This window comes from Panthera onca, chromosome B1, assembly GCF_046562875.1.
Source record: "Panthera onca isolate mPanOnc1 chromosome B1, mPanOnc1 haplotype 2, whole genome shotgun sequence".
Lineage (NCBI taxonomy): Eukaryota > Metazoa > Chordata > Mammalia > Carnivora > Felidae > Panthera > Panthera onca.
The window spans coordinates 127,050,756-127,075,382 of NC_138342.1; the positions used below are offsets into that span (position 1 = coordinate 127,050,756).

Consider the following 24,627-nt stretch of genomic DNA (forward strand, 5'->3'; position numbering starts at 1 on the left):
AAATTTCTCATTTGAGGATCCAAACAAACAGATCTGCACCCTGCTGAGTTCCCTGGTCAGAGTGTGATCCCAATTTAGTTCTGCAGGTGAGCAACACTGCAGGTTGGAATTACTACTTGGGTACAGCAGGTATCATCAACTTGGTCTGCCAAGATTCACATGTTGGTCGTTGCAAGCCCCTGTCCCTTCTCTGTCTTAGTCAGATTCCTAATGGTTGAGCCTCACAGATTTCCCTCTAATGCTCGTGATGTGAAATTAGAGTAAGGATTCCCATAGAGTGACTCACAATGCTGCAATGGGGCTGCTTGTTGTACCCCCTGGGTTATCTTTTCACTCTGGAGGAAGTATAGGCTCAGGGGAGATCTCTGTGCATTGTGTTGCACTAGCCTGAGAGATGGGCAATGCAGTCAACATATAGCTGTCTCTCTCACCCTTCTAATGCAGTCTGTCTTTGGCCTCACTCTCATGTTCTAGAATTCTCTCGGTAGTGTCTTGTTCTTAAATAGTTCTTGGTTGTTCTTCTTGTGAGGGGGTATGATGTCAAGAACAATTTATATTGCCTTCTTGGTGATGTCACTCTAAAATCCTGTTTATGTTTATTGGAGCATAGAACCCAACTTCATGTTATGTATAATCACAAAGTTTTTTTATTTATTTATTTTTTAAATAGAGAATTATACTTTATTTATTTTTTAATGTTTATTGATTTTTGAGAGAGAGAGAGAGCGAGCGAGCAGGGGAGGGGCAGAGAGAGAGGGAGACACAGAATACAAAGCAGACTCCAGGCTCGGAGCTGTCAGCATAGAGACTGATATGGGGTCAATCCCACAAACCATGAGATCATGACCTGAGCCGAAGGTGGATGCTCAACTGACTGAGCCACCCAGGGGCCCTGCACAAAGCTTTTTTTAAAGCACTATTTTAAAATACACCAAGTTTTCAATGAATAAAAGCACAATGTAAAACACAAGACTAAACTCTGTCTTATTCAAAACTTTACCAAGAATTGTTCATTTTGAAATTATATCCCCCAAAAGCAATACTTCTCAAAATATTTGAGCTAACAATTCACAACACCTTTGTCATTCTACATTTGTAGCTGTCATATTTATGGTGTTTCTATATATTGCTGCAAACATATGACTATTTTATATATCCTTCTATAATATAGTCATGCCCAAGTATTTATATATCAAAGCACATTTTCATATACCACCTTTCCTTTTATCCTTTCTCATACATACATATATAATAAGGTAAATTTTAAAATATTTGTTATATAAAACGGGTGCTAAGTCTAATAAAGTTGAGACCCATTACTCTAGGACAAATTCTCTCAAACAAGAATATGCTTTTTCTGGTGTTTGAAATAAGAATAAATGGGCATTGAATGAGACTCTCTCCTGTGAGCTTTAATATGTTTCTCTTGTTATATCAATTTTGACTGGCTAGAGACACTTTTATGTGAATTTCCAAATTCTTTATTGCATTCTGAAGTTGAATTTATCACCTAAAATACTCTTTAACACATAAGAACTTACTCTCATCTCTAATTTTATATATTACTTCTATAATTAAAATATGTACTTATTACCTAAAATATTAATTAACTTATGAGGAGAGATTAGAGTGTGTGTGTGTGTGCGCGCGCGCACGTGCACATGCTATGTAGTCATAAACTACATTAACTAAATGTGAGAGTGAACGGGCATAAACTTCCAAGAGGTGACTTTATGACACTTGGCATTGTATACTATGTCACCAATTTATCAGGCTTTATAAAACCACTGTCTTAGTCTCGTGTAAAAGTTGTGCAGAAATACTTTATAAAAGGGGTGTGAGGTGGAATTTCTTTAAACAAACAACTGAAGAGAATGGATCTTTCCAATGTCCTTCCCTTTGCCTATAACACTTTATTATCTACTTAGTAACTGTAATCTGTGCTATAAGAACAACTCATATACCATAATCTTTATAAAATCATCTCTCATACAGCCAGATGTAGTCATTCCCTTCTCTTAGGCTCACAATTATACTTAATTGCTTCTGTTATTTCAATTAGCATGAAAGCTTGATTGTTTTCTTTATGTGCTTATTTATTGAGAATAACATGTCCTCATACTCTTAAGAAAAGTCAAATGTTTCTACAACTATGGCAATAAGTTACTACAACTTATTTTTAAACTTCTTTAATTAATCAATTATAGTTCTTTAGCTATGGTGGCAAGTAATGCCCAGAACAAGTTATAAACCTGTTTTATCAACAAGTGATAGCTCAATTCTGGAAACATACTTCTGAAAACCAACCAGTAAGTGAGAGATACTACTTTGACATCTAACTAATTAGCAAAAGTCCCTCTCTAGTAATACATGGTTGAAGGCCAGTCAATCAGCAACTTGGTCTTTCCTGAGGAACTATACCGTAATCTTTTTTTGTTTTTAAGTTTATTTATTTATTTTGAGAGAGAGGCAAGCAGGGGAGGGGCAGAGAGAGGAAGAGAAAATCTTAAGCAGGCTCCACACTGTCATTGAAAAGCCCAACGTGGGGCTCAAACCCACAAACCGTGACATCATGACCTGAGCCGAAATCAAGAGTCAGACACTTAACCAACTGAGCCACCAGGCACCCCTACCCAAGATCTTATGTCATTTCACTTCCATTGCTAAAAGCCACTAACCACTAACTTGCATGTTGTGTAACAAATTACCCCTACCTTAGAAGCTTAAAACAACATTTGTCTCACATAGTTTCTGAGAGTTAAGAATCTGGAGTGGATTTTCTAGGTGGGTCCAGCCACAGTCTCTCATGGGGTTACAGTCATCTGAAGGACTGATGGGGTAGAGACTCCACTTCCATGTTGCATTACTCACACAGACCTCAGTTCCTCACTGGTTGTAGGTGGATGGCTTCAGTTCATTAGCACAAAGACCTCTCAACAGGTCTGCCTAAGACTTTTATCACATGGCAGCTAGCTTTCCTCAGAGAAGCTTATCTAAGAGAAGGCAGCAGGAGTCACAAAATCTCTTTATGAACTAGCCTCAGAGGTAACACACCATCACTTTTTTTTTGTATTCTGATACAGTATGTGTATTTCCACAAAAGCATGAATACCAGGAGGCACAGATCATTGGGTCCATCTTCAGAGATAGCTACCACTCTTCCCCCAAACCCTATATAATATCAATAGTCTGCTTTGCTCAGAAAGACTGTTTAACCAGGATAACTCTCACTTACTTAGATGTACAACAAACTGAGCTTGGAGTTTTTATTTCACATATTGACTGTTGCTGTTAGACAGGTTCTCCCAAGATTTTTTTTTTTTTTTTGAAGATCCTTGTTTTGTGGCATTTTGTTTGACCCATAGACCAATAGAAGTGCTCACTGGGACTGACTGAGCCAAAACACTCTGATAGTGCTTTGGATCTGCTAGAATGTGAACACTTCTAGGGCAGGGATTAAGCTCAAATTATTTTTCAAACTTTATTGCCAAGAACATAATTGACACTTAGTTCATGCTTGTTAAATAAATGGATGCAGAATTCAAATAATAAGACATTAATCCTACAATTTTCATTTTAAAAAGTTCAGAAGTATTGAGTGGTAGATTACTGTTTAATATGAAACTCACATTTCCTTTAGCTTATAGATCTAATGCCACATCTTAATGTCTTTCGCAAATGCTTCCATCCTGCTTGGTGAAACTGGGTTTTGGGAGAGTGGGAGACATATCTCTGATTTTATCAATGAAGTCCAAGAAAAAATGGAATTCACATAGAACACATTCATTCCATTAAATGAGCAAGACCTCATTCATCATCCTAAAGAATTTGTAATAACTTGACCATAGTTGAAAACCTTTCACCAGATACAATACAGCATTCATTTTTATCTTTCTGTGGATAATTTCTGTGAATGTACTAAATGTTGAAAGTTTTAACCAACTGAACCATCATCTAAAAATAAAATACCATTGTTCCACCAGCAAGTACCATCATGAAAACATAATCACATAATTTGCCCTTAACAAAGAAAATCAAAGGGACATTAAAGAACATGAAAGTTGAGGCTGCTGATAGTTTATAGTTGGTAAAAAGGGACATCGACAAGTATATATCAAAAAAACTTTACAAGTCCAATTGAATATAAAATATAGTTTTTAGTGATATTATTCTCCTCAAACAAGCAGATTATCCATAGGCTAAGTAAGACCCTGATATAACCATAGTATGTTTAAACTTATCCAAACTATAATAGACCATTTCCTGTACTTAAGCATATATAAGTGATATAAAATATATGACGTTCCCTTCAAATCAGGATTTGAGTTTTTCATTTTTTAATAATTAATCTTACAGAATACCCCAAAGAACAGGTTAAAAACGCAAAGTAGTTTTAACAAGAGTACAAATGTCTATATCTTAATAAGTTAAGGATAATCAGGACAAGTCAGGATAGCAAGTTTAAGAAGGCAAAATAAATTGCACACATATTAATAGTATAAGAAAATATGGTAAAAAAGGAAAGAATGATGATGGGTAGAAATCCAAATGCTGAGATGTGTGTTTTAAAAGTTTAAAACAAGTGCCTATTTTTATCTTCTTTTATTTTTCCCTATATTCATTTGTTTTGTTTCTTAAATTCCACATATGAGTGAAATATGAGACTCTTAACTATAGAGAACAAACTGAGGGTTGCTAGAGGGGAGATGGGTGGGGGGAATGGCGAAATGGGTGATGGGCATTAAGGAAGGCACTTGGGATGATCACTGGGTGTTATATGTAAGTGAAGAATCACTGGGTTCTAATACTGAACCAATACTACATTATATGTTAACTAACTTGAATTTAAATAAAATCTTGGAAGAAGAAAAAAAAAGTTTAAAACAAGTACAGAGATATAAGCAGAATATGTGGTAGCTGGATCATATTCACAATAAATTAGATATATTCGATTATCATATCTTCTGAATTCCATCACTTAAAAGAAATGAGAAAATTTGGAAAATTTTTAGAGAGAAGTACCAAAAGACATTAAGGATTAGAACGAGGGCTTCTGAGGAATAATATTTTTAAAGGCCTATTATAGAAAAAGAAAGATTCTTATTAATCTATGCATAGACTTAATTTTGTGGATTGTGGAAAAGTTACAACTGCAATCAACATGTGTAAGAAAAGAAAGTCTTATGTTTCAGAGTAGAAAGTTCTGAGATAGATCATCATCAAAAATCAGACCTGTCAAGGACAATTATGTAATTGCCAGAGTCTAAAGATGGGATTCTCATTTGGCTAATATACATCAGGTCTTGCCTGAAGGCAGTGGAATAAACCGAACAGCATAAAGAGATATCTTTCACTTTTATAATGGGTAACAAAACAGTGATTAGGCCAGGAAATCAGTTCCAGCATTAATTATATAACTTAAATAACCATATGTTATAGGGGTAAGTAAAATGTACTATATGAAGGGCTGGAAATGATATATGAAGAAGTAGTAGAACTAGAGGTCTCTGCTCATTACTCAGGATCTGAACTAATTAGAAACCTTACATTAATATAATAATATGATTCAGTTAAGAATGCACCATTGGTTTGAAAAAGTAATTTAATCATTCATTTGTATTCTCTAAATGATTGTCTTGAGAGATAATGGCTAACCTACTCCTTTCAAGGTATTCCCATTAGAATTCCAGGGGTTCTTAATATAATCTACAGCTTTCAGGTTGAGAATCCACCAAAGTCACAAAAGCTAATGCAGGTGAGAAATAAGTTCAGTATGTCTGCGACAGGCCAGAAGAGCAGCGGGACTCAAGGGCAGACAACTCATAAGGAAAGATAACAAAAGACACATTAAAAGACCAGCCTTCCAAAAGGCTTGTTAAACTTATTTTCTGTAAATACATATGTTCCTGGAGAAAAAATAAAAGTTTTTAATTCATTGATCTAAAATGATAAATTATCATTCAGAAGAAATACTTTGTGTATTTAAGCAATTTGAAGGTATGACTGACTTATGCTGCATTCCAGTGACATTCAAACCAGTATGATAGGAATTCTGAGATATAAAAACATGGATATAATGATACTTTTAGAGTATGTATGGTCTTAATACTACCTAATTTGTTAGCAACCCATGCCATTTATAGAACATTCAGTAATTCTATTACTACTCCTCAGTTCTTGCTGATGATACTTCCCTAAATTACAGAGTGAAATCAATAAACAGGAGTGCCTACATGGTGGAACACATAATAAATTCCCAGAGCTAACTTCCTTAAAATGTTTCTAGCAGAGCAGATACTGAGTTTCAGAAAGTGCTTCTGTAATACACTAATCTTTCTCAAGGCAAATGCTGAAAACTATTTTGTCTATCAGTTTAATAACAACTGTAATTCAAAAAAATGCGAGACCTTGGTCACTTACAAAAAGGGAAAAGGTAAGCATAAAACTTCAGAAGATAGAGTCTTTAACTTACAAAATAATGCCTCTTGCATGTTTCCTTTATGTTTGTTTTATTTGCAACAAATGTTCACAAATGGGCTATAAACAATGAACACAAATCTTTGGAATGATATGGATTCCACTGTGGGAATGTTCAGGTGGAAAAGGGCAAAGAGAAGATAAATTGCAACAGGGTCTTGATTCATCTTATAAAGCCTGAAGCCCTCAATCTTATTTTTCATAATTTTCCTTCTCTTTTCCTCCTCTTCTTCCCCTGTTATCTATCAGAACAGGGTACTTAAATATGCCATTACATACACTAGCCCAATGAGACTGTGCTAAATCTGTGGCTCTCTATAGATAAGTTCTAAAATGCTGAATCTAAAACTTAAAATCATTTCTCAAAATTATTACCAAAATACAAATTTCACTATCTTGGTTCTTTAAATTTATTTTATAGCTTTATTGAAGTGTAAATGAAACTGCACATGTTTAAAGTATACAATTTGATGAATTCTGACATATGTACATATACATGGAACTATCACCATGATGAAGATAATAAACATTACCATCATTCCTGTCACAACCCATCACATCTCACTTCCACGTCCCAACCCAATCCCAGGTAAACATAGATCTGCTTCTGTCATAAGGTTTAGTGTTCATTATCTATAATTTCATAAAAATGAACTCACACTCTTACCCTCTTTTTTTTTTTGGAGGGGGGGTCTGGTTTCTTTTACTCAACATAATTCTTTTGAGATTCAGCCATGTCGTTACATGTATCAATACTGTCAATAGTTTGTTCTTTCATATTGCTGAGTAGTATTCTGCATGGATATATCACAATTTGTTTAGCCTTTAACCTGTAGATAGACATTTGAATTTTTTCTACTTTTGAGTCTTTTACCAATACATGGATATTCATGTACAAGTCATTTACAGATGTATACATTCTTTCGTCTTGGATAAATATCTAGGAGTGGTATGGTTGGGTCATAAAACAGGTTTATGTTTAACTTTTTAAGAAAACATCAAATTATTTTGCAAAGTGTTTTTACCATTTTACATTTGCATTGGCAGAATATTAAAGTTGCTACACATCCTTGCCAACACTGGGTGTGTTCAGTCGTTTTAATTTTAGTCATTCTAGTAAGCATGTAGTGGTATCGCACTGTGTTTCAATTTACATTTCCCTAATGAGTAATAATGATGCATATCTTTTTTGGACTTGTTTGTCATTCATATAAATCCTTTTTTCTTTTTCTTTTGTATTTATCTTGAAAATTTTATTTACAGTAAAATTCACTCTTTTGTTATACAGTTCATTTTGACTAATTTTTAGAGCCCTATGACCATTATCATGATCAAGAGACAGAACAATCCCATCACCCAATGAACTCCCTCATGCTGCCTCTTTGCAATCAAATCCTCCCACCAGCTGTAAGCCCTGGAAATCACAGGACTGATCTCTGTCCTATAGTTTTGCTTTTTCCAAAGTGTCATTTAAATAGAATCTATATATAGCCTATGAATTTGGATTCTTTCACTTAACATGATGCATGTGAAATTCCTGTTGTTGTATCAATAGTTCATTCCCTTTTATAGGTGAAAAATATTTCATTGTGTAGATGTAAAAATTTTCATTTACCACCTCACCAGCTAAAGAACATTTATGTTGTTTCCAACTTTTGGCAATTATGACTAAAGCAACTATATACACTTATACACAGGTTTTTGGTAAACAAATACTTTCATTTTTCTTGGGTAATTACCCAGGACTGAGATGGCTGGGTTATGGATACAGTACTGCAACTTTATAAGAAAGTACCAACAAAATATTCTTAAATTGATTATATCATTTTACATTCCCAACAGCAATAAATGAGTGTTTCAGTTGCTCTACATCCTTGCCAGACTTGGCACTGCCATATTTTCAATTTTATTTTAGTCTAATAGGTGAGTATTCTTGTGGTTTCAATTTGTATTGCCCTAGTTACTAATGATGTTGACCATTTTATATAAAACTTAAAGAGAAATCATTTCATGTGCTTATTTGCCATCTATGTATCTCATTAGTCTATTTGGTTTTTACCAAAATACAAAGGTAATTAAGAGAAGGATAGTCTTTTCAACAAATAGTGCTAGCATATTTGGATATCACCATGTTAAATTTAAGAAAAAAAAAAAAAAGAACTTCAATCTATGCCTTGAGCCAAGTAAAAAAAAAACAAACAAACAAACAAACAAAAAAAAACCCTCAAAACAGATTATACACTGAAATATAAAACCCAAAGGTATAAAATTTTCTGGAGGAAACCCTTGAGACCAGAAGTCTGGCCAGTTTTCTTGGCTGTCACAACAAAAACATAAAGAATACAGTAGTAAACTGAATTTCATCAAAATTAAAAACTTCTCTTCAAAACATATTATTGAAAGAAAATACAAGACACAGACTAGGAGAAAATATTTTCAAAGAATATATCTTAAAGGATTTATATTCAGAATATCTAAAGGACTTTCAACACTCAATAATAAAAGATATATATTAAAAAATGGTCGGGGCGCCTGGGTGGCTTGGTCGGTTAAGCGTCCGACTTCGGCTCAGGTCATGATCTCACGGTTTGTGAGTTTGAGCCCCACGTCGGGCTCTGTGCTGACAGCTCAGAGCCTGGAGCCCGTTTCAGATTCTGTGTCTCCCTCTCTCTCTGCCCCTCCCCTGTTCATGCTCTGTCTCTCTCTGTCTCAAAAATAAATAAACGTTAAAAAAAAAATTAAAAAAAAAAAGGTCAAAAAATTTAAGATGGACAGTTGGCCGATGATGATATCCAATGCCAAATACATGAAAACATACTAAATATCATTATCTCCTGGAAAAGTGAAAACCACATCAGAATACCAATACTTCTCTATTAGGATGGCTAAAATTAGAACAACTAATTATACCAAATACTGATGTGGAGCAATTGCAGCTCTGAAGTCTTCAGGGGGCGGGGGGCTCGGGATAAGAAATGATAGAACTGCTTTGGAAAACAGTTTGGTTAAGAGAAATGCTAGGATAAGTCTATCCACGATCCTGTGCATGAATGAATGTTCATAGTAACTATCCGTAGAGTATCACATTTTCGAAAGCAACACGAATGTCCATCATCAGGTGAATGAATAATCACAGTGTGTTTCTGCTATTCTAGAGGAAACACCAAAGTGTAATACAGACACTTTTTAAACTGCAGGAATAATACTTAAGAACTAAAATGAATACTCCCCAGGGCCTAGATATTACACTACATCATCTAAGTGACAAATAAGAGTTAGATAAAGGGTCATTTCTTCTATAATATAAAAAAAAATAATAAGATTCAGCATCTTACCTATATATTTATATCCTTCTTCCCCATTTACTACGGGTCTCAGCCAAGTTGACCTAAGTCGTATATTTTTACACACATGGGCACCTTGAGGAGGATAGAGTGTAAATAACATTTCAATCGCATTGTACTTCTTGAGGAGTTGAGAATATCTGTCACGGTCTTCTGTAAAAAAAAAAAAGAATATATATTTTTTAAATTTTAGACATTTTGCAAAAATGTCTAGTATTTTTAAGGGATGCACATTAGAAACTATTTAATAATTTGAATGTAATGGTTATGTTGACAACTTGGGTTTTCTTTAGTAAGAGGTACTTCACCAATAATCTTACTGTGCAGATAATTCCTAGCAAAAATTAAGGAGTAACGGGTTTACTAATATCATCTTTAAACACTATCAGTTTAAAGTAGTATTGTTAACAGGTATGGAAAAAAGTAAAGTAACCAATGAATAGCATTTATATTATACATAATATAACTATATGTATATCTGTAATTGCTATTAAACAATGGAAATCAGATTAATCTGACAAAAATGTTGACTAAACGTAGAGTTCCCTAAAGTGGAATGACTAAATTAATATTCCTAGGCTATGGTCTTTAAGAAAATACAATGATGTGTGTACAAATATTTATTTTATTTTTTTAATGTTTACTTATTTTTGAGAGCGAGAGCAAGCAGGAGAGGGGCAGAGAGAGAAGGAGACACAGAATCCGAAGCAGGCTCCAGGCTCTGAACTGTCAGCACAGAGTCTCATGCAGGACTCAAATCCACGAACAGTGAGATCATGACCTGAGCTGAAGTTGGACACTTAACCAAATGAGCCACCAAGGCACCCCATACAAATATTTACATGCCACTTACTATATGGAAGGAATTGTTCCAAGTTCTTTTAAAAACTAATACATTTAATTTTCGTAAAACATCTATAAGGCATATCTTATTATTTCCATTTTACATGAGGAATTTGAAATGCAGAGAAATTAAGTAACTTGCCTAAATCTTGCATTCTGTAAATGATGCAAATAGGCTTTGGGTTATCTAAGGAAGCTCTCATTTGCAAACATATAATTCTCAACCAAACATAACCTGCATTAACTAGTAGATGAGAAAACTAGAATTCAAAAATAATTGGAACTGTAGAGTGAAAAATCTTTGGTTATGGACCCTGGGCCTCTGGGTGGTAACTTCAGTTTTTGGCTGATAAACTAGTGCCTAAAATTCAATAAGACAATCTCTTGAGCAATGAATTCAAAGTAACTCTACCTAGAAACATCTCAAACAAAAGAGAAATACTGATGTAAACCTTCACTTATAACCCTGTTACATTTTCTTTCTCTCCTTCCTAATTTCCTCCCTTTCTTCTTATATTCCTTTATTTTGTTAAATAGCATATTTTGTGGTAGAGTAAGTATAAGACAATATGACATAATGCTTGAATGATTAAGAAAGTAGACTTGTTGGTGGGTAGTGTGCCAGGTATCAATCTATTACCTCACTCCTAATCCAACTTTCACAGTCCTGCTTCTGAGACTAGAACACTTCACCATAAGGCACAATTTTAAGCATCTTACATAGAGAGCAAAGAAGGGAACTAGATGAAGGGGCTCTTCCTGGTTCTGGGTTCTTCTGTCTGCAAGCCCAGTGGCCACCAGTGTAGGGCACTTTCTGGGTTGTGTCTCCTGGAACACCCCACACACATACACTGGGAACTTCCTACCAAATTCCATGGTGCAGCACCTTCCCATAAATGGGTTCCCAGTGAGTTCCACAGTGTGACACCTCCCTAGGGACAGTTCCCCAAGAACCCCAGAAAATGCCTTCCCTGTGAGTTCCCCTAGCCTCCTACCTCAGTGAACTTCTTTGCCATTCACTGGGCCAAAGCTATGCTCTCTCCAAGAAGATGTGGCTTCTGGGAGGTGGGGGCACAGTGGAGGAAGAAGCTCATAAAATTTGTTCTCTCCAAAGGTGCTCTGCTTCAGACCTGGAGTACCAGCCACTCCCTGTATCTGCTCTCCTCAATTCTTTGCAGTTCCTTTCACGCATTAGTAGCACATCATAATTAATGATTCTTTACATTAAACTGTTCCTGCTCAAATTACTGTGTACTTTCTATTTCCTAACTGGACCCTGGCTGATACAGACAGACCTGGGCCCTAATTTTCAAATCATCATTAAGAGCTGTGAAATATTAGACAAATCAGTTTATCTTTAGGTGATAATATTGACCTTACAAAATTATTGTTAGGATAATCCTAACATTTAAGTGATATAAGATATATAAAACATTCATATGTCACCATGTCATATGTACTAGATGAATGTGTTACCAATTTTCATCTACTATTATTTCAATAATAGAAATGATGAAAGAGTCAGAAAATAATAATAATATGTTATCTCATCTTTCAATTATACACATCTTAGGGACTTTTCTGCCTCCTTTTAAAAGGGAAAGTTTAAAATTGTTCCCTTGCAACTAACAAACAAACAAAACAAAGAAATGAAAACCCAGACATCCTCACATATGTGAACAGATTACATGTAGATTTAGAATTAGAAATCTATACATGATATATATATATATATATATATATATATATATATATATATATATATCTGTCAACACCTGCCAACATCATCTGTCAACAGAAGAAAGGAGGCTTGAACTATTATAAAACCAGTGCTAAAGAGTGAACCTGTTGTACTTTTTGGCTCATACTTCTTCAAGAAGTTGGGGAGGTGGTGCCTGGGTGGCTTAGTTGGTTAAGTGTCTGACTTCAGCTTCAGGTCATGATCTCACCGTTCGTGAGTTTGAGCCCCTCATTGGGCTCTGTGCTGACAGCTTAGAGCCTGGAGCCTGCTTTGGATTCTGTGTCTCCCTCGTTCTCTTCCTCTCCCCCACTCATGCTCTGTCTCTCTGTCTCTCAAAAATAAACATAAAAAATTTTTAAAGAAAGAAGTTGAATGGGGGGCTTTTCATGCTGGAGGGGGCTTCCAAAGTTGTAAGGGAGTCTAAGGATGCAGCATTACATCATGATGAGAAGTCACATAGCTAAATAAAACATAAGACTGAAATTTTCCATGATACACAAAATAAAGAAACAAAATAGATCAGAATTTCTCTCTTTGAAACCATAAAGAAAATGAAAGCAGGAAAGACTAGCAATAATAGCAGTTATTTAGTGTAAAAAGATAGAACCGTACTTAAGGTTTCTCCCCTCCCTAACACTTATATCTTTCTAACTCCTTTAGCCTGAAAAGGGTGTTTAGTAATATAGCTTGATAGGATTATGCTTATTGGTTTTAATAAGCACTATATTTTCCATAAAAACAAATGTTTCCATCAAACAAAATAAAATGCCTACACTAAAATCTCTGTAGTGGTAAATGTAGAGCTACAACTTTTTCTTACTGGCTTACCTCAGAGTCCTGCTAATGTCACCATTTACCATCAGGTAACACAAATGATATGATTTCTGAATGACTGTACCTTCCTTCATAATATCAAAGTTGATTACAGATAAACATTTTTAGTTTTAGAAAACATATAATTTATAAAACATGTTATCTTTTTATTACATATGTCAACACAAGATAAAATCAGGGATTTAACTTTTGTTGCTGATATTGAAAATTTTTGTTATTTATTGGAGCACCTTCCTTTGAATGCACTGCTAAGCCAATATTGCCATATTGGATTCAGATATAGTAGTACTGTTCTCAGAATCCAGAATAAGAGTTCTTCCTTCCTCCTTCCTCCCCACGCCACATGTATAGTAAAAATCTGAAGACCTTCAATATATGTGTCATAGTCTGGTTCTGTGGCAAAAGCCCACACAAAATTTCCAGAACTCTCTATTGCTCCCAGGTCACCAAGTAGTTAGTCATCTTCATTAGAGGGAGCAGTGGTTGCCAGCAGAGGCTCTGGAGCAGCACTTCTTGAGTGTGAATCTGGATCTGCCATTTATGAGCTATGTGACCGGAAGCTAGTTAGTTAACCTCTCTCCAGATCAGTTATCATTGGTAAAGCTGTCCACATGATAATGTTGTTATGAGGAATACATGGGTTAATGTACATAAAGTCTTTAGGAGAACATCTAGTCCTTAGAAGAACACCTCATCTATAGCCAGTATTATTTAAGCATTAGATACTACTATTAATATGATCTGCTTCATTTAACAGATACTGATACAGCCTCTGTCCCATTTAGGTAATGATGGTAGTTTCCTATCTCTTCCTCCATCTTACTTGTTTGTGGGTAGGTGGAAAAGACGTCAGTTGTCTTGAAGCAATTGCCCTTTCTACACTTTCACTCCTACACTGTTTTGGATGCTCTGATGGTTGGTGGTTCCTATTGGCTATGGACTGGAAGTTTTTGTTACTTGGTCACTTGTGGGCTACTAATTGGTGTTATGGAGGTCTTCCTTCTTATAATTATTAGTAATAACAATATTTTGATGGATCTAAGACATTACAGATGTTGAGGGCCCCATCAATTTATATACCACTAAGAAATGCAAAGGACTAGAAATTTAACTATGGCATAGCATTGATTATAAGACATAGTTTAATTTCAGTAACATTAAAATATGAAAGTATACATCTTAGAGTTAACAAAATGTGGCAAAAACAAGATACTTGTACAGTTGACTAATTGAGAACTCCACTTAACTAACGAAGAGGCAACTCAAAGTCTATGCACCAAAACCAGTCTTGTGTCAGGGTTACCTATCTCAGTAAATAGCATCTATCTAATGGTAGAGTCTAGAAAAAGCTATCACCTACATCAACAAAAACTCCTTAGTTTCCTAAATAGCCTTCTTGGCCCTTCCAATCTTATCTCTAAACAGCAGCCACAATAACATTTTAAAAATGTATTTTTTATCCATTTTCTATTCATTGGTTTCTTGATGCTCTTAAAAGAATGTTGGCCCTTTACTAAGTCCCAAAAGATGCTGAACATTCTGGCCCCTCCACCTCCTCCATCTCTAACAACCTTGGATCTCTTTCAGTTTCATAAATACACCTTATTTCCTCCTGTTAAAGGACCTTTGCACAAGATGTTGTGTCTGCCTGGCATGTCCCCTCTCCTTCCCTCCATTACCCCAGTAACTTCTACACAACCTCATGTCTCTCCCCAGAGACTCCTCTGACTCTCACCAAACTAGATCAAGCCTCTGCATTTTAAGATCCCAGAGTTATTGTTTTTGGAACTTTTCCTCTGTTATACTTACTGAAGTTTGTAATTCTATTATTTTATATTATTATTATTTGATTAAAATCTGTGTCCAGATTATTAGCTCCAGGCAGGCAAGGTCCATGACTGCTTGCTAACCTACTTACACTGTATCACCCATCACCTAGGAGTACCTGATACTTACAAAGGATCAATAAAAGGCCTCTTAATTAAATGAATAAAACAATAACTGGTTGTGTTTTTTGGGTGCTAAGCAGGTTATATATACTAGCTAACTGAATCCTAAAGGCACATATATTAACTTGCTGACAGCCCTGTGAATTTCATCTTATCATACTCATACCAAATATTTTTTTTTTTGTAAATGTTTGTTTTTTGGAGAGAGAGAAAATGCACACATACAAGTGGGGAGGGGCAGAGAGAGAGGGACAGAGGATCCAAGATGGGCTCCGTGCTGACAGCATGGAACCCAATGTGGGGCTCCAACTCACAAACCACAAGATCATGACCTGAGTTGAAGTCCGATGCACAACTGCCTGAGCCACCCAGGTGCCCCTCAAATCTTAAGACACTGAGACAGAGAGAGGTTGCAGAGCATTCTCAGGGCTTCACAGCTAGTAAATAGTGAAGCCAGCATCTACTCTTAATTCTGTCTCACCTCAAAGCTTGTCCTCTTAACGAGGATGTCAAACTGTTTTAAACACAGGGGACTGGGTATCAGGGGCTGTCAGTGGCCTCTAGAGTTGCTAGTCACCTGGTGGCCTCTCCCCTTGAAGTTTTCTTCCCATCTTTCTAACTGTTCAGCTGTCCCAACATAGTCAGCTAGTCCACACCATGGTTTCTCTCACAGAGGCAGCTCACAGCTCTTTCCAGCAGTTTTCTGACACTCATCTTCTCACAAGAATTTATTTTGTAGAGAATACTGATGATCTCTCAGATCGACACCATTATTAATCAACTGATTAAAACCCTCTTTGTTTGCTAACAATGTAAACTAGCATAAAATCCCAGTGTGACCTCCTTAGCTTCCTCCAGGTTTCCCCTGCCTCTCAGATAAGTGATGTTTGTTATCTTCAATATTTGTAGTAGATGGTGAATTTTCAGAGAACCCCAAAATGCACCTTCCCTTCCTCTCCCAAACAGGGCACTGCATTATTGACAGTTCATTGCTTCCCTCTTGCAGAGCCTGAATCTGAATATTTAAGGCAGGCTCCCAAACTTGAACACAGTGATTAAAAAAAATATATATTATCAATGGGATCTTACTAATTGAGTTTATCTGTATTTGGCAAATATTCTGGTTTCATGGTTATTTTAACATTATTTCATGGCTTTAAACCCATTATGTGTTCATGATAGGAAATTCTGGAAATACAAAAGAGCATAAGGAATAATTATTACTTTCAGTAATTGGCTAATCTAATCCCATATGCATAATTTTTATTCTCCCACAACGCTGAAGAAACCACAATAGAGCACAGGTAGTAAATAGAACTTGGTGGCAAATCACTCCTGGATGAAATAAATATTAAAATATTTCTATTAAAAATAATAAATTGAGCAGATGCTTTAAAAATAAAATATTAAAAATTTTAAATTGGGTAATACACTGAAAGTTGGCAGCTTTACATTAGCAATCAGAATGATAAAAACAAAGACCATTTATCATCACACTTGTCCCTTTCTAAAATTATTATTAAAGGATATTTTAGGGGCGCCTGGGTGGCGCAGTCGGTTGAGCGTCCGACTTCAGCCAGGTCACGATCTCGCGGTCCGTGAGTTCGAGCCCCGCGTCAGGCTCTGGGCTGATGGCTCGGAGCCTGGAGCCTGTTTCCGATTCTGTGTCTCCCTCTCTCTCTGCCCCTCCCCTGTTCATGCTCTGACTCTCTCTGTCCCAAAAATAAAAATAAAAAAAAAAAGTTGAAAAAAAAAAAAAAAAAGGATATTTTAACACTAAACATGCAAGAGCAACATAATCTTAGATGAAAGAACATTATTTACATTGAATGATGGGAACCTTGAGTTTCTAAAATTTTTGAAAGTGTCAGTTTCTTCCTAATGGGCCTGTCCTCAACACAAATCCCAGCATAGACTCAATACTTAAAAAGGGCATGTATGTAAATTATTAAGTTCAAGACCAATTCTAAGTGTATCAGGGAGAGTTAGAAGGCTAAAAAAGCTTGACTAGTGACCCTGGGTCATTAAACCAGAATGGCAGACCTTGTTACTGATGTCAATTATTAACAAGTATTTTCAAGTATGGGTAGAAATAGCCTATTCTTTACCTTTGCCCAGTAACTGTACTACTATGTAGCCCAATTTATTGCCGAGGTAAAAATATTCTTTAAAGCCTTCATAAGCACACGAAGTTCACAAGCTAAAAGCAATGGTGACAGTCGAGGTTTTCTTCCATTGTGAACATTATGCATTCATTAAAACGTTGATTTATCTCTCATGTGCCACTGACCAGTCATAGTGGGTTTTGGTATGGGGTTAATGAATGTGAGCTTGGACTGGTGGTCGAATGGACTATAACCCACTGTAAATGACCACTTTCTAAATGTTGTACTTTTACTATCTTGCCACTGCCACAACACGTATGTGGCAACCATATTCTTTGATTTGAAATAAGCGAATGTCATACTTTTTCATCATGCCATTTTATCTAAGCTTTTTCTATTTATTAGTAAATTTATTTTTTTATTAATTTTTTTGTTAATGTTTATTTATTTTTGAGAAAGAGAGAGAGAGAGAGTATGAACAGGGGAGGGTTAGAGAGGGAGACACAGAATCTGAAGCAGGCTCCAGGCTCTGAGCTGTCAGCACAGAGCCTGACGCAGGGCTCAAACTCACGAACCAGGAGATCATGACCTGAGCTGAAGTCAGCCACTTAGCCGACTGAGTCACACAGGCGCCCCTATTTATTAGTAAATTTTAAAGAAGGCTACCAATTTATCAGTGTAAAAATTATCTATGTCTTGAACAAAGGAGATGAATGTAAAGCCTCCCTATTCTGAAAGTAATGAAACTTTCTTATATTTAATTTCTTTTAAGAAATAGAAGATCTTAACTATCATTAGTGGAAGAGCAAGATGTTAAGGTTTGAAACCAAAGGGCAAAATGGTTGAAAGCAGTTAAACAATCTGCCACTGGATGATATGACCTGCAAAAATAAATACAAGGACTATTGATCTTTCATATTATAGTTAAATACTGTTATTACTCACTTTAAAGAAGAGCAAAAATGTCACTAGCACTTGACTGAGAATAAAGAATATAAAATAAGGATGTACACCAATTAAAAATGTGTTAAAGATAGCAAATATTAATTTAAAAATTATTAAAATATAGCAAATATTACTACTTTTAAATCTCCTCAGTTCACGGAAACAGGAACATATTGTGAATTTTTCAGAATGTTCTTTACTACATAATTCAAAGGTTAAATATTAGAAAACTGTGTCTTTGACATATATCTTTGTAAATCCAATAAAAATTATGCTATTAAATATAAAACTATAAAATTGCAGCCATTGGATTATTCAATAATAAAAGTACAGTTATTTCAAAAGGTTCACTTCTAATCAGAACAGAGAGTTCATAAAGAAATATGCTAACATTTTAATTTTATTCCCATTTTATTTTTACTCTTTACACTTAAAAGCAAATGCATTTTCAAGTATTTGATAAAGAAAGCTAAAAGACATTTCCCCTTTTCTGTCTTCATGAAACTTAGAGAAAAATACAGATTGTACTACTACACATAAATTATATAGCTACATAAAACAGTAAAATAATTGGTTAATAATTCCAATAGAATTATAAAGATTCCTTATGATGGGCTTTTTCTAAAAGCCTATGTAAAAACAAATGGTCTGTTAAAACCTAAATTAAATTGCTAAAGAAATGCTCAATGATAAATTTATGTTAAAAATCTTTTTTAAAAAAACATTTTTAAAAAATGCTTTAAAAAGATTTTTTCAAAATCTTTGGAAAAGAAGCATCTTTGTTATTAAACAACAAAGAGTAAGATAACTTTACATCTAAAAACCTGAAAACCATGAAAAACCCAACAACATATTTAAATAATAATACCTAAGGAGGAACAAAGATTCAAGCTGTAATATGATAGATCGAATAAAATGTAAATTATTTTTATAGATGTTGAAAAGGTATTTAATAAAACTAAAAAAAATCTCTTCATAAAGATATCTAGTAAACTTGGAAGAGAACACTTAACTTAAAATAACCATCAATAGTATATAATATTAAAATCAGTGAAGAAATAACAATGTCCATCCTTATCATTATTATCTAAGGTCTCAAAAGGTCTAGTCAATGCAAAAGCCAAGAAAAATATATCATAAAGTCACATCCTATATGACAGATGCATAATTATGAAAAATATCACAATATCATTATTTTCAGGGAAACAATTACATACTAATAAAAGTCAACAAGATCAGCTGAAAACTATTATGATTTTAGATAGTACAATATGGCTACAGGTCATAAAATAAGCATATGATAATTAACAGTCATAAGAAAAACTTGCTAAAATATGTAACAGAAAAAGAATATGATTCAAAGAGTTTTTAAAAATCACAATCAAAACAATTACAAAAAAGCGCCTATGTGTGTGTGTGTTTGTGTGTGGTTGTCTGTGTACTAGAAGTAATGCAAACATTGTCTCATAAATGATTGGGGTATTCTGGTTAATATAAAGTATTCCATTTTAAAAATATGTCCTTCAAGGGCGGCTGGGTGGCTCAGTTAGTTAAGTGTCTGACTCTCGATTTTGGCTCAGGTCATGATCTCATGGTTTCATCAGTTCGGGCCCCACCTGGGCTCTGTGCTGACAGCACGGAGCCTACTTGAGATTCTCCCTCCATCTCTGCCCATCCCCTGCTTGCACTTTCTCCATCTCTCTCAAAATAAATAAACAAACTTTTAAAAAATGCCCTTCATTTTTCTCTTAAGGTCTGAGTCTCAGGATGGCCAGATTAAATCCATTAACATGACTCTACTCTGACTAAAGACAAATTCTCCTCTCACCTTACTTTGAATGCCTTTACTTTGAGAGAACACAATACCACAAAACGTTCTTAAAACTTAAGAGCACAGTGGCATACATACAATGAGCTCACCATACATAATTCAAAAGATACGTCTTTTCACTTTCTTTGGAAGAATATTTTCATAAAGAAATTTACCTCCTAGATTGGAAGCATAAAAACTCCAAATAAATATAGTTACCTTAAATTGTTAAATCAAATATGAACTCCCCAATCCTCTTGTTTTTCTTGCCACATACTGTCATCTTTTTTGTCATTTCCCCATATATATACATATTCTTAAGGGTCAGGTGAAATCCAACAAATATTCAGGCTATTCATTAGTAATATCAGTTTTGAAAAGTATTTGGGGAGGGACGCCTGGGTGGCTCAGTCGGTTAAGCGTCCGACTTTAGCTCAGGTCATGATCTCCCAATCCTTGCGTTCAAGCCTGTGATGACAGCTCAAAGCCTGGAGCCTGCTTCGGATTCTGTCACCCTTTCCCTCTGCCCCTCCCCCACTCATGCTCTGTCTCTCTCACTCTCAAAAATGAATAAATGCTTCAAAAAAATTTTTTTTGAGTATACTGGGAAGAAAGGTGGAGTTATTTCACAATTCAGTGTTTTAAGTATTATTGCCCCCTACTATCTCAATCTCTTACTGAAAATTATAATATCTGGCAATTGAATATAACAAACTTGGGGCACCTGGGTGGCTCAGTTCACTGAGTGTCAGTCTTGGCTCAGGGCATGATCTCATGGCTCGGCTCCTGAGTTTGAGCCCTGTTGTCGGGCTCTGTGCAGACAGCTGCAGAGCCTGGAGCTTTGGATTCTGTGTCTCCCTCTCTCTCTCTCTGCCCCTTCCCTCCACTTGCACTCTCTATCTCTCTCAAAAAATAAACATTAAATTAAAAAATAATAACAATACAACAAACTTAGCTCTATACCTTTACTCAACAGTTATGTCAGTCTGCCATGCAAAAATTATTATCAAAAAAATCCAAAGATTTACTTTACCTCTCATGTGCTTAGGACTCTCTCCAGATACAGGAAGCCAAAATAATACCATTCTGTTTCATACAGCAAAATATGAACTCTAAATAACTAAGAATCTTTCCTGATGGATTTTCCAAATGAATACTACATAAATGAGGTTTTAAATATTATTTTATGTACTAAATTTTTAAACAGTGAGTGCTTTTAGAACTGAGCAATTTATTTAGCTTTTTGGAGTTCATTTGCCGGGTTAATTTAGATTTCTTAATACCAGTAAAGAATTCTATGACTTGAGGTCTGTTTATTAATTATCAAAAATCTTAAATGAATCTAAATTCCTTCTGAAACAAGATTGAGTACAAGTTAATTAGCAAGTGGAAGAATTAACTTATTTAACAAATGTCCAGTTTCCTGGCTCAAAATATTTACAGGTATACTTACGGGTAATAATATCCCTGGTTAAAGGTAGTAGAGTGAAAGAAATTTTTTTTCTCTTCTTCCATCCCATGATAACCGCCCCCCCAAAACATTTTTAACACACCAAAAATATAAATATATAAACATATTTAGTAAAAAATTAAAGTTCCCACAACCTCTAATAAATCGGAAAAGTATTTGACAGAAACAATGAAACTCAGACCTAAATGAGAGAGAATATCTACAGCTGACACAAACTTCTTCAAATCCTGGACAAGAGACAGATGTGTCTGAAGGGAAGAATCATGGTCCTGAAGGACCCCTCCAGGGACCTTTTGAGGAAATGACAAGACCTATCTGTGTAGATGGAACATAGGAGAAGCAGGAAAAGTAACTGAGATACCCAGTCCCAGTCCACACCTCAGAATGACTTCGAGATGGAGCCAAAGGAATCAAGGTTAATGTCTGTCTCACATGCATATTCACCTCATCCCAATGTCACTTAAGTCTCTACCATTGATAGCATCAAGTCAAAATCCAAAAATCTCATCAGTTCAAAAGTCCCCAAACTCATCATCAAAATCATCTAGGGGCACCTGGGTGGCTCAGTAGGTTGAGCGACCGACTTTGGCTCAGGTCATGATCTCACAGTTTGTGAGTTCGAGCCCCACATCGGGCTCTGTGCTGACAGCTCAGAGCCTGGAGCCTGCTTCTGATTCTGTGTCTCCCTCTCTCTGCCATCTCCCCCGCTCATGCTCTGCGTCTCTCTGTCTCAGAAATAAACGTTAAAAAAATTTTTTTTAAAAATCATCTAAATTTGGTATGGGTGATGCTCTGGGTATAATCCATCCTGGGGCACAATTCCTCTCTATGTATGGACCTCTGAAACTTAAGAACACATTGTCTGCTCCCAAACTACAATGCTGAAACAAGCATACGATAACAGCTAAGATATTTCCATTCAAAAGAGAGAAAATGGGGTGGGGGGGGGAAGTGTTTTTGAAATCCAGCTGGATAAACTCCATTAGATTTCAAGGGTTGGAAATAATCATCTGTACTTTTCATCTCTGCCCTCTGAATCATTTTTCCTTTTTCATGAAGGGTAGCATGGAATCATAACAGAGTAGTTTTATCAGTCTGTTTCCTGCCTCTATACTTCTGGGTGTCCAGGAGCTTTCTTTCATTTCATAATGTTTTTGTCCTTTTTGGTCAAAACTGACCAGGTTCTGCTGGTATTAAATTCTCAAGAACCTTGTGGTTTTTCCATGTATGTTACATAGATTCATTCCGTTAGACAAAAGGCTTCTCCACACATCCTTCCTAAAATATCTTACCCCCATTTGTGACTTCTGCATAGATAACTGAGAGTTTCTATTAATCACATATTTTTCTCTCTTCAAAGAACCTTTGTGTAACTAAATTGTCTTTTTTTTTTTTATCTTTCTGACGTATTAGCAAAATGTTGTCTAGCCATACTCTCAGCTTTTCCTACAGAGCATGTTTTTTTCTGATAGTGAAGTCTTAGTTTTAGCATCTTTCACAATTTGAATGAGTTGAAAATTTCCCAAATCATCTATTACGGGTTCCAGTTTTTTTTCAATTTATCCTCTTGCATTTTACTATAAGCTGCAAAAAGTAACCAGGCTGCACTTTCAACTCTGCTTAGAAATCTCCTAGTTGAATGTCCAAGGTCATAGCTTCCAAACTCTAGTCTATACATAACTATAGGACATTATTACACGGAGCTTTCTGCCACTATATAATAAAGATCTCCTTTCCCCTAATTTCTAATCAGGTGTTCCTCATTTCCTTTTGAGCCCCCAGTAGCAGTACATTTAACTTCCATATTTCCACTAACAGTCTGTAATTTAGGCATTCTCTAAGGTGATTTAGATTTTCTCTACCATGCTCCTCACTTCCTTCTATATCCTAATTAGCAGAATCATTAACCTCCATAATCCCACTAACTGTCTGTTCAAGACAATCCAGACTTTCACTATCAGAGTCCTCAATATTTTTGTCTCCACGGACTTCCCAATTCCACATTTTTAGATAATTTTTATCAGTCAGCATTCAACTAGAGAGGCAGAAAGACATTTCTGATGTGTTGCTTATACACTTGTGGGGACTAGGTAGACAAGTCCTAAATTCATAGAGCAGACTATCAAGAAGGGCAGGCTGGAATTCTTGGGCATAGCTGAGGTCACTATCCATAGGCAGAATTTCTTCCTCAGGGAGGCCTCAGCTCTGCTTTAAAGGCCTTTCACCTGATTATTTCAGGCCTGCCCAGATAATCTCCCTTACTTAAAGTCAACCAATTATGTACTTCAATCATATCTATAAAATATCCTTGGAGCAACATCTAAATTAGTGTTTGACTGAGTAAGCGGGAATTTTAGCCTAGGCAAGCTCACACATCAAAAAGACCATGGAAAACCTAATGAACTTAAGGATATACAAAGCAGCCTCTGGGAATCCAAATCCCTTCCAACAGGTGATAATAGAGGACTTTGGTTCTTCCAAAACAGAAATCAACAAAGAAACAAAAAAAAAACTTAAAAGTTCTGAGAGAAGGTGCAATCCTAGAGTTTTATATGAAGCTAACTTTATAAAGATACAAAAATCATTTTCAGGAAATACGGCACCCACAACCTCTTTCTGGAATAAAACAAAACAGAGCAATAAAACACCACATTGTGTTAAAATAGAGCCAAATAAAATTGAATCAAAATAAGGAACTAAAGAACAGAGAAGCTCATGGCAAAACATTAAGGAAGGGAAGAAGGAAGGAAGGGGAAAAGGAAGGAAGGAAACTGGTAAGTAATGAACTCATTTAATATATAGAAACACAAGGCCAAACAACTGTAGGACTTACAGAAAAGGTATATATGTTAGAAACCTTGAAAATATTTTAAAAAATCATTAGATATATTTTTAAGATTGGGAGATGTTTGGGAGAAGTAAAAGGAAGCTTAATTTTATCGTTTTATTGCTAGGATGTCAATAGAGGGTTTTGATAAGTTAGGAAATACTTAAAGTATTTCAATTTCTTAAAATATGGGGCGCCTGGGTGGCTCAGTCAGTTGAGCGTCCGACCTCGGCTAAGGTCATGATCTTGCGGTCTGTGAGTTCGAGCCCCGCATCGGGCTC

The 24,627-nt window shown here is 35.5% G+C and overlaps 1 protein-coding gene across 8 annotated transcripts in view; it reads right to left on the bottom strand.

Moving 5' to 3' along the window:
- Positions 1-24,627, bottom strand: part of IQCM (IQ motif containing M) — a 649,280-nt gene that overhangs the window by 259,675 nt on the left and 364,978 nt on the right. For all 8 annotated transcript variants that reach the window (XM_078445704.2, XM_078445701.2, XM_078445702.2 and 5 more), the window contains exon 13: positions 9,813-9,974. In XM_078445704.2, coding sequence (XP_078301830.2) covers positions 9,813-9,974 — 162 coding nt within the window. The remainder of the gene's footprint in view (positions 1-9,812; positions 9,975-24,627) is intronic.